At 54.2% G+C, this 10,889-nt stretch overlaps 1 protein-coding gene and 1 non-coding gene across 2 annotated transcripts; both read left to right on the top strand.

Moving 5' to 3' along the window:
* Positions 1–516: 516 nt before the first annotated feature.
* LOC111753674 (small nucleolar RNA SNORA2/SNORA34 family) lies at positions 517–652 on the top strand. Its single transcript, XR_002788459.1, has one exon. It is a non-coding gene; the product is annotated as a small nucleolar RNA SNORA2/SNORA34 family (small nucleolar RNA).
* Positions 653–8,643: 7,991 nt separating this feature from the next.
* On the top strand, positions 8,644–9,987 carry Camp (cathelicidin antimicrobial peptide). Its single transcript, NM_001173059.2, has 4 exons — positions 8,644–8,854; positions 9,151–9,258; positions 9,375–9,446; positions 9,651–9,987. The coding sequence occupies exons 1-4, from the start codon at positions 8,654–8,656 to the stop codon at positions 9,804–9,806; spliced, it is 537 nt and encodes a 178-aa protein (NP_001166530.1). The 5' UTR covers positions 8,644–8,653; the 3' UTR covers positions 9,807–9,987.
* The last annotated feature ends 902 nt before the right edge of the window (positions 9,988–10,889 follow it).

Raw genomic sequence — 10,889 nt, 5'->3', positions numbered from 1 at the left:
TGTGGTTCAGTGTGAAGACCCTGGGTTCCATCTGCAGCACTGGGTGGGGGGGGGGGATCCAATGGAAGCCAGGAAAGGAAGAGAAAGTTCACACTGAATTGATAGGAGATAGCTACAAGGTTACAAGGTGCCAGGGAACAATTCACTCATGCTGGTCATGCTGTTAAATGCAAATGATCTCCGGTAAACCACATCTTCTAGTTTCTGCAGCTGGTATTTTCACACTGGGGCCTATTTCCAGGGAGGGACACCTCATGACTCCTAGAAACAGCCAGGACTCCCCTAAACCTGGCTTTCCCAGGCAAAGAAACCAATTCAGAGCCAGCCTCTCCAGCCCCAGTTCACCCCAAGCTGATATTTGAAAGCCAGTAACTCCTCCCCTAACCCCTAGGGCCAGGCCTCAGAAGACTCCCAGCCTATAAGCCCAGCGCTGGGAGGCTGAGGCAGGAAGACTGCTGCGAGCTTGAGACCAACCTAAACTACACTGTGAGAAAGCCTATCTTAGAAAGAAAAACACTGGCCCTGAATCAAGGCCGGCAGCTTCCTGACACTGTTGGTTTCAAGCAGGAACCTAAAGAGATGTCTTTCTGCAGTCTGCTGGCCATTGCAGAACTTGGGCAGTAAGTGGTCAATTCATTAGAAAGAAATAGCTTGAAGCAAGCCCTTGCCCCACTGTGAGCGGCTGTGAGCATGGCAGGCTCTGGGGGGCCCAGGATGGGAGCCACTGGCTTTTACTGGGACCCATGCCATGCTGGGACATGGAGGGCCAGGACACCAAGCAACCCCTCCCGCCCTGCCTGTTTTATTGTTGAACTTCAATATACATGAAAGTATGGACAGCTATTTTGAAGAGAATGAAAGCCTCTACAACAGCCATTAGTGACTTTCCTGTTGTCTGGTTTTGAAGACCTAAAACGCCTTCCTCATTCTGTTTAGACCAGTTTTATACTATGTTGTTTTGTATAATTCTCTGCATGCGAAGACATGAACAACTATTTGGAAGAAAACAAGAGACAATATGATAGACAATGAATATCTCAGGTCGTCTAGCTTTGAAATTTACATCTCTTACATTGCTTTCTTATGTCCTGTTTTGTTGTGTCTAATTTTGCTCCCTTTAAAATAAATTAAAAAAGAAAGAAAGAAAAACAGGGCTAGGAGTTTAGCTCAGTGGCACAACTACCTGCCTGGCAAGCATGATGGTAGGAGTTCAATCCCCAGTACCAAAGAAAAAAGAAAGGAAAAGAAAAACAGCTGGACATGATGGTGCACACCTGTAATCCCAGCACTGAGGCAGGAGGGTCATGGTGAGTTTGAGACCAGCCTGGGCTACAAAGTGAGCTCAAGTCCAACCTGAACTGCAAAAGCGAGACCCTATCTCAAAAAGACCAAAAAAAACAGAAAGAGAAAGAAGAAAGAATGAAAGGAAGGAAGGAAGGAAGGAAGGAAGGAAGGAAGGAAGGAAGGAAGAAAAAAAGAAAGAAGGAACAACAGCAACACACACAAACTCAGATCACCTATATGCTGGGCCATCTGAAATTACTCGAACTGGCCAGCCCTTTACCCAGCCTCAACCACTGCTCAGGAAAACCACCATCAAGGGTTTCCAAAGTCCCACACGTGCCCTCTGCCCGTGACTGAGCTCTGGGTGGCCAAGTGGCGTGGCAGGAAACTGGGAGGAAAAAAGTCTGGGGTTTTCTGTGTTTGTTTGTTTATTATTTTTCCTTTTTGGTTTTTTGAGACTGGGTCTCACTACATAGTTGAAGAAGGCCTTAAATTCACTGTGTAGCCCAAACTGGCCTTGAACACGCAGTGATCCTCCTGCCTCAGCCTCCAGAGTGCTGGGATTACAGATGTGCGCCACCATGCACTGCTTGGTCAGTTCTTTGTTCAGGACAAGAACCTAGAGACAATCTCTGGAAAGGTCCCACAGCTCCCCAGAGCTCAGTGACAGAGAAACAGAGGCTAAAGCTAATGGAACAGAAAACTCATGGAAGTGACTGTGGATAGAAAGAATACAGGAAAAGCCCAGGCATAGGGGCACGGGCTCATGCCTAGCACTTGGGAGGCTGAGGCAGAAGGATCACTCTAAATTCAAGGCCAGCCTGGGCTACAAAGTGAGTTCAAGGCCAGCCTGAACTGCATAGCAAAACTTTGTCTTAAAAAAGACATTATATATATATATATATATATATATGATCAGAATTGGACAAAAGAAGAAAGAATGTGGCCATTGTGAATACTTTTCTTGCTATTTTTGGTGTGTTTGAAATTATTGCCAAATACAAAAACATTTTCTTCCCAGCATGGTAAGGCCCAACTGTAACCCTCAGAAGGCTGAGATAAAGGGGTCAACCTGAGTTCCTAGCCCGCTGCGCTACATAGCGAGCCCCTGTCCCAAAATACAAATGCAAAAACACTTTTTTTTTTGTCTTTTTCATTTTTCTCAGTACTGGGGATCGATCTCATGACCGCCTGCTTGCAAGGCAGGTGCTTATACCGCTGAGCTAAACCCCCAGCCCCGCAAAAACATTTTTAAAGATATGTTAGGCATCAGGTTGGTCCATAACCACAATTCTAGCTACTCGAGAGGCTGAGGCAGAAGAATAACAAGTCCAGGCCAGCCTGGGCAATTTAGCAAGATCATGTCACAAAACAAACGTTTTATTGTTTTATGTTTCTTACAGACATTTTCCTATGCGTTTTTCTGACTAATGTCCTGGTTTTTTTTTTTTCAATTCATTTGACTCATAGATAAAAAGAAAGAAAAAACTACAACAAAAGTTTGAAGCACGTCAATTGGGGGCAACAATGGTACCCATACTGCCCACTGGCCCCCAGATCACTCACCCAGAGCACAGGACGCCTGCACTCAGCTGTCCAAGCACAGGTCTTTCTCTGCAGTGAACTCAGAGAAGTCAGCAGTATAACGGTATTAATTATTTTTATACACATATACATACACATGCAAATTTTTTTTCTTTCAGCTTCTCACACTAATGAAACAGTATGACGCAAAACAAAAATCTTACAAAGGCTATGGGTGTAGCTCAGTGCCAAGACCCCTGATCTGGTCCCCAGTAGTCAAAAGGAAAATTACATAAATACATGAATAGCTGGGCAGCGTGATGTGCAGGTCCTAATGGACCAAGAGCCCTGGCAACACCTGGGCTGTGAAAGTGGCTTGTACACCCCACTTCCCCAACCGGGGCCCAAACGTGCAATCAGCAGCTTCATCCAGGGCTCAACCACACAGGTGTCCTGTGAGGCCCAGGCCTGTCCCCCGCCACAGGCTGCCAGTCCTGCAGCTGCTCACACACAAGCAGGACCAGAATGGCCTTGCTCAGGAAGCCAGAAACCCACCATTCCTTTCTGTTGTTGTTTGGAGACAGGGTCTCCAACTCACTGGGATCCTCCTGCCTCAGCTTCCCAAGGGTATGGGCGCATGCACCACCACACCCAGATGAGAGCCCCTGGTTCCTCAGGCCTATTCATCTCCCACTGTGCCCTTCCCCTGTCCCCAGCACAGCCACCTCAACTTGGGTCTCAGTGAGGGCCAGCAGGGGACACTTTCTGCAGCCTGAGGAAGCATAGGCACCACACAGGCATAAGAAATCTCACAGGAGGCAGCAGCAGCCAGGCAGCACCCCAGGAGGTACAGGGAGCCACCTGAGCCCAGGGTGACAATGACATCTAGCAAGGCCACAGGCCAAGGCCACGCCCCAGGGACATCTGGGGGCTAAGGTTGGGCTGGGTCCCCTGGAGAGAAGGAATAGGGACCGAAAAGCTGGGGATCCTGAGGTGAGGTCCTCAGGACCTACGGGGCCTGGGATCCAGGCCCATGCAGGGGACCCCAACACAGGGTGGGGACAGCCACACCCTCACAGGATCAAGATGTCAGACACAGAGGAGGTGCTGTCCAGGGAGGGGTGGCCGGCCCTTGGCCTTTATTAACCCTGCATTTTGTTGCCAGCCTGTGTTTGTAGGATACAAGGACTGCATTCATCATGGGAGAGCACACGTGCCCGATGCTGGTCTCCATTATCCCTCCCCCAGAGGGTCTCTCTGTGTGGTACAGGCTGCATTTGAACCCCCTTAGGTGGCCAGGCTGGCCTCCAACTCCTCCTGACTCAGCCTCCCCAGTGCCACCAACCCCTCCAGACAGAGGACACAGGAGAGGGGACAGATGGATCCCACAGTCCACTGGCTGCGACCCTAAATCTGCGCCTGAGTCCTGGTGGATGAGGCAGGAAGGCCCCTTGAGCAACCCTGGCCAAAACCTTCCCCTGCAGGGCCTTTGGGGTCCCAGGGAGCTGGTGAAATCCTCTTCCTGTTGCAGCACAGCCGCCTGAGGCAATGCTGGCTGAGAACAGGGGGTGGTGGGTTGGGCCGGGCATAAAGGAGGCGCCCACAGCCCTGGACCCACTGAGGACCAGGGGTACCCCAAGGGACACTGCCTCATGGGGGCGACTGTCACTGCCCCTGCTGCTGCTGCTGCTGCTGCTGCTGCTGTTGACCCCAGCCATGGCCCGGGTCCTCAGCCACCAGCAGGCATCGCAGCGGGCCTTGGGTCATGTCAACCAGTGCTCAGCCAACGCCAATCTCTTCTGCCTCCTCAGCCTGGACTTGCAGCCCCCGGGGGTGAGCACTGGGCCTCCCTGAGCTGCTCCCCAGCCCTCAGGTTGCAAGACAGGCTCTCCCTAAGTCACCAGTCCGCCCAGGCTGGGCTCAGGCTTGCAGTCTTACTGCCTCAGCCTCCCCAGGGCTGGGATACAGGCGGGCTCACATGGGAGCCTGGGCGAGGGGACACCTGTATGCCCTCAGGAAGCTGAGGCAGGAGGATTCCAAGTTCTATTTAGGCCAGCCTGGGCTACATAGGGAGACCCTACAGAAGGAGTAGGGGCGACAAGCATGGGCCTGAGCCAGCTCTCCCCCTTCATCCTGACCAGGATGTATGTGGACCCACATGGCCCAAAGCCTGTGAGCTTCACCGTGAAGTCCCAAGGAAACCGTGTGTCCCAAGGAGACACCACTGCCACTGGAGCAGTGTGACTTCAAGGAGGATGGGGTGAGGCTGGGCTCTGGGTGCTGGGGGATCTCTCCCGGAGGTGGGCATGAGACCCAGAGGTGAGGCTGGGCCAATGGAAAGGGGTTCCCACCTGACCTGGAGCTTCCCCTCCCCAGCTGGTGAAGCAGTGCATGGGGACGGTCACCCTGGATACAGCCAGCAGCGCCTCTGATATCAGCTGTCACAGGGTGAGCAGGGTGTCCCCAGCTGCAGGGTGTCAGGCAGGCTGAGGGGCTCCCCTGTGGGTCAGTTAGAAAAGCCCTCTACTCTGGGGCTCTCCTTGAGCAGTGTCCTCACGGTCTGCTCCTCCCTGGTCTGGTTTCACTCCCCTGTGATCCCAGCACTTATGAGGCTGAGGCAGGAGGATCCCAGGTTTCAGGCCAGCCTGGTCTACATATCTAGACCCTGACTTGCTGTCCACAGGCCTGGTTTTTTCTTCTGCTTAGGGGTGCAGGGATTGAGTCCCCAGGGTAGCCCCAGATGGTGAGCTGTTACAACCCTGCATGCAGCCTCCAAAACCCCACTTCTCCTGCCACACAGGTGGACCACACCCCACATGTGGCAACTCTGGGGGAGCACCTCCATGAAGGGGCAAAGAAACTGGGTGAAAAGGTGGAGAAAATCGGACAGTGAATCAAATAGGGAATTAAGGACTTTTTTCACAAGTTCAGAGAGGCCTCTGAACTAGACGGGGGGGGGATAAAGCATGAACCGAGTTCCCAGGGCCTCCGAGCTGCCTTGCTTTCTCCCACTGTCTGCGGTGGAGTCCTCTCCTTCAGAGCTGTGTGTGTGTGTGCCCGAGATTGGAAGGCTGTGCGTGTCTGTGTGTGCACGCATGTTGCATGTGACATAAGGGCGGGCGGGCGCAGCCCATGCTTCTGATCTTTGTTTTATTGGGGCGGGGGGCAGGAACCGAACTCACCACCTCCCACTGGCCAGGCAGGTGGTGCACACTGAGCTCCCTCCCCGGACAGCTCTAGCCCACACCTCTAAAGAGAGCCCTGAGGACTGGCACAGACCTGTCCTGGCGGGTGACATATCTGACAAAGCAAGACTAAGAGGCCCCAAACCTAATACCTGAGGACACTGAATCGACCCTGAGACATCACAAAGGATGATCCACCGCACTCTACTTGAACTTGGCCATAAACTCGCAGCAGCAAAAGGGCACAGCCAGAGAGACATAAATAATAACCACGCGGGGTAAAGGGAAGAGAGGCTCCCAATCACTGCCAGCTGTGCTGTGGCCTGGTCCAGCAGCCACTGGCTCCGGTTGCTGTTCCAGTCCCTGGAGGACCTGGTATAGGGCAGCTCTGGCCCATCCACCTTCCCAGACTGCTGCTCAGGCTTCAGGGATGCAGGCTTTCATCTCCCCGTCCTGCTGCTCCTGGCTTGGAGGCTGCAGATGGGGCTCAGGGAGGGCAGAGGGGCCAGACCCCCTGCTGAAGCCCTTATCCACTGCCCACAACAGCGACCGCCCCCAGCTACAGAGAAGCTAGAGGGATGGTCACCTCCTTTCCCCAACAGAGCTCAGATGGGGGGGGGGGGTCCCAGAGCTAGAGCTAGGGAAAGGAGAAAAATCCATTAGGGGCCTCCACAGGGCTTCGAGCTAATCCTGCTAGAAAGAGTTAAAAACCAATTTACTAAAGAGATACCTCTAGAAAATAAGCCAAAAAATGGTAAAAACAACAGAAAACAAAAAGATTTAAAGAAGAAAAGTTCCAAATGGTCTTGGGATTTACACCAAGAAAATAAAAAGAGCTGACCACCAAGACATGGAAAAAGCCAGGCCCGCAAACGCAATTAAAGGCCAGGGAGGGAGCACAGGGCCCTAAGCCCCTACCTGGCAAGCACAAGGGCCCAAGTTCCATCCCTGCCCTAGAACAAAACAAACAAACAGAAAACGTGCAAACAGGTGAACACAAAGCTACACAAAGACCATCGAAAAGACCACCTTAGGTGGAGGGACCGGAAGCCGATCCACTCATGGCCAGCTCCGGGTGTGGGAGAGCACTCAGTACAAACACAGAGAGACCAAGGGACAGAGGAGGGACAGCCCCCGCTGGCTGCAGCGCCCTGGGAGCTGAGCTGCCCTTCCTGGCCTCGCTCTTCCGGTTTGAGTACTGGGGACGCAACCCGCTAAGAGGGCGCAAAGGGGGCTGGGGATTTAGCTCAGCGGCATAAGCCACCTGGCTTGCAAGCAGGCGGTCGTGAGTTCGATCCCCGGTCCCGATAAAAAAAGAAAAAGACAAAAAAAAAAAAAAAGGGCGCAAAAGGAAGCCTAGGGCCACGCAGGATGATTCACAGCGTTCGATCCTCGAGCGCTTCTGACCGCGGGTCTGAGAAAGTGCGCCCCGCGCGTCCTCCCCAAGGGCCGCTCTGTCCCCTGCCTAGAAGGCCCGGCCCAGACCTGCCCGGCCGCGCGGGGCACAGCGCCCTCTGCCGCCAGCAATGCGAACCGCATCTCGCGCTCCCAGCCAGCCCCAGCCGGGCGCCCAGACCTCAGAACACCCGTCAGTGCTGGGGTGGCTCTCGCCCCCGCGCTTCCTCGGCAGCTCCACACTTCACAGAAACGTGGCTTCCGCCGATCCAGTCTGCACGCACCTTGTGTCCCAAGAGCCCCACTTCTCCGTTCTCTGCAGTAAGGGCCAGGAACCCCTCTGCTCATTGGAGAGCCCCCCAAGTCAGCCGGTCCCAGCAGGAGGGGTCACTCTAGGATTGATCCGATGTTTTGGTGAGATGGGGAAGGTCAGGGACCCTCAAAGAGGCTGCAACAAGCCACGTGAGTGGGTGCACACCTGTGATACAGTACCCTGGGAAGCTGAGGCAGGAAGATTGCAAGCCTTGGCCATTTAGCAAGAGCCTGCCTGAAAATGTTTCAGATGCCAAGACCTGGGTACGTGCGAAGTCCCTGAGTTCAAACCCTAGCACCACAAGAGAAAGAAAGGAAGCAAAACTAAAGGCAGGAGGCTGGGCCAGGCAGTCTTTCAGGTTGAGGGGTCACCTGCCCCATATGGATGCACACAGGTTATGGGGAGCTGTAGACCACGGGAGGGGTGAGTCACTCTGCAGGATCCTGAGGTGCAAGAGTGAGACAGTCACTTAACCCATGTAGACACAATCTCTCCTCTGTCCCAGGCAATATGTGCATTGATTGACACAGGGTTTGGCTGTGTAGTCCAGGCTGGGTTTAAATTCTCAGCAACCCTCCTGCCTCAGCCTCCCAAGCACTAGGGTCACATGTGTGCACCACCACGCCCGCCAGGGGACACATTTAGACTGAGGAAGGCAGTGGCAGAGGACACTGGAGAGGGGACAGATGCAGCCCACAGCCTGGTGGCTGTGGCCCTAAATCTTCGCCTGGAGTCCGAGTTGGAAGAGGCAGGATGGTCTCTTAAGCAATGCTGGCTGCAACCTTCCCCTGGGGGACTCTTGGGGTCCTGGGGAAGCCGGGCCCAAGGGAGCTGGTGAAATCCCCTTCCTCTTGCAACATGGCCACCTGAGGCAATGAGGGCTGAAGACAGTGGGTGATGGGCTGGACCAGGCATAAAGGAGGTGCCCGCAGCCCAGGACCCAGTGAGGACCATGGGCACCCCGAGGGACGCCGCCTCAGGGGGACCCCGACTGCTGCTGCCCCTGCTTCTGCTGCTGCTGCTGACCCCGGCCACCGCCTGGGTCCTCAGCTACCAGCAGGCAGTGCAGCGGGCCGTGGATGGCATCAACAAGAACTTGGCTGACAACGAAAACCTCTTCCGCCTCCTCAGCCTGGACACGCAGCCCCCAGGGGTGAGCACTGGGCCTCCCTGAGCTGCGCCCCAGCCCTCAGACTGCAAGACAGGCTCTCCCTAAGTCACCAGTCCGCCCAGGCTGGGCTGCAGTCTTCCTGCCTCAGCCTCCCCAGGGCTGGGATACAGGCGAGGTCACATGGGAGCCTGGGTGGGGGGAATACCTGTATACCCTCAGGAAGCTGAGGCAGGAGAATCCCAAGTTCTAGGCCAGCCTGGGCTACATAGGGAGACCCTACAGGAGGATGGGGGCGGTAAGTATGGGCCTGAGCCAGCTCTCCGTTTCCCCCCAACCAGGACAACGACCCGTATAGTCCGAAGCCAGTGAGCTTCACTATAAAGGAGACCGTGTGTACCAAGATGTTGCAAAGGCCTTTGGAGCAGTGTGACTTCAAGGAGAATGGGGTAGGCCGGGCTTGGGGTGCTCGGGGACGCCTCCTAGGGGTGAGCACGGGGCCCAGAGGCGGGGCGGGGCCAAGGGGAAAAGGGTTCCTGGCCGACCTTGAGCCTCCTCTCCTCAGCTGGTGCAGCGGTGCACAGGGACGGTTACCCTGGACTCGGCATTCAACGTCTCCTCCCTCAGCTGTCTTGGGGTGAGCAGCGAGAGCCCGGCTACAGGGTGTCGGGAGAGACCCGAATGGTGGGGCCGCTTCTCATCTTAAGGGTGCAGGGAGTTAGTCCCTCATTCCTGAGATCACCCCAGAGGGTCACCTGGAGCTCCGGGCGCCTGGTGGTGGGGCTGAGCCCTGGAGGGACCTGGGACACAGCCTGAGGCCTTAGCCTGTCCCTCCCCACAGGGGCGGCGTTTCCGGCGCATGGTGGGGCTGCGCAAGAAGTTTAGAAAAACACGGAAAAGGATCCAGAAATTAGGCCGGAAAATCGGGAAAACTGGCCGGAAAGTCTGGAAAGCTTGGCGCGAGTACGGGCAGATCCCGTATCCGTGCAGGATTTAGCATCCAAAATAAAGCAGGAAGGCAGCCATGGTAGTGACGCCTGTGATCTCAGCACTCAGGAGGCTGATGCAGGAGCATCCCTACGAGTTCAAGGGTAACCTGGACTACCTAGTGTGTTCTTGCCCCAAAAAGATTTAAAAGTAGAGAAATTAAAAAGAAATAAAGCATGAGTGAAGCTCCCAAAGCCTCTGCTCTCTCCTTGCTTTCTCCCACTGGCCACAGTGAAGTCCTCACCCTCAGAGCTGTGTGTGTGCGTACGTGTGCACGTGTGTGTCCATGTGACACAGAGCAGGGTGGGCACAGTTGTTCCATCCAGGATGTGCAGGCCATGGTGACACAGACAGCCTCCAAGGGCTGGAGGATCGGGCCCAGCAGGTTCAGTCGGTCAGGACAGCTCTGGGAAAAGCACAGCTCTCTAAACTGGCAGCAGACACATGGCTGCTGCAATGTGGGTTGCTGACTTAAAATGGGGCTTTATGGCAAGGGTTCTGAGGATACGATCACTTTATACTATTAAAAAAAAAAAAAAAAAAAGAGGGGCTGGGGATTTAGCTCAGCGGCATAAGCGCCTGCCTTGCAAGCAGGCAGTCGTGAGTTCGATCCCTGGTACCGATAAAAACGAAAAAGACAAAAAAAAGAAAGAAACAGCAGGCCACAGTGTTTCGTGCCCATGATCCCAACACTCAGGAGGCTGAGGCAGGAAGATTGCAAGTTCGTTGGAGGCCAGCCTGGGCTACATGGAGAGAGCATCTCAAAAAAAAATGTGGAGAGGGTTGGGGATTTAGCTCAGTGCATAAGCACCTGCCTGGAAAGCGTGAGGTTGTGAGTTCAATCCCTAGTACCACCAAAAACAAAAAAAAGGGGGGAAGTCTTCGCCCAAGGAAGTGTGCAAATCCCCCATGCTGCTTCTTGGTGTCTTACAATGCACAATCTTTCTTCTCTTTTTCTTCTAGTATTGATTGAATTAAGGGCATTCACAGAGAACTACACCCTCTTTTTTTTTTTTTTTTTTTTTTGTCTTTTTCATTTTATCGGTTCCAGGGATCGAACTCACGACTGCCTGCTTGCAAGGCAGCTGCTTAT

Source organism: Cavia porcellus, unplaced genomic scaffold (assembly GCF_034190915.1).
Source record: "Cavia porcellus strain 051 isolate PalLab524CR breed Dunkin Hartley unplaced genomic scaffold, mCavPor4.1 scaffold_14, whole genome shotgun sequence".
NCBI lineage: Eukaryota > Metazoa > Chordata > Mammalia > Rodentia > Caviidae > Cavia > Cavia porcellus.
Note: the sequence above shows the minus strand (reverse complement) of the source record. Positions and strands in the feature narration are given on the sequence as shown.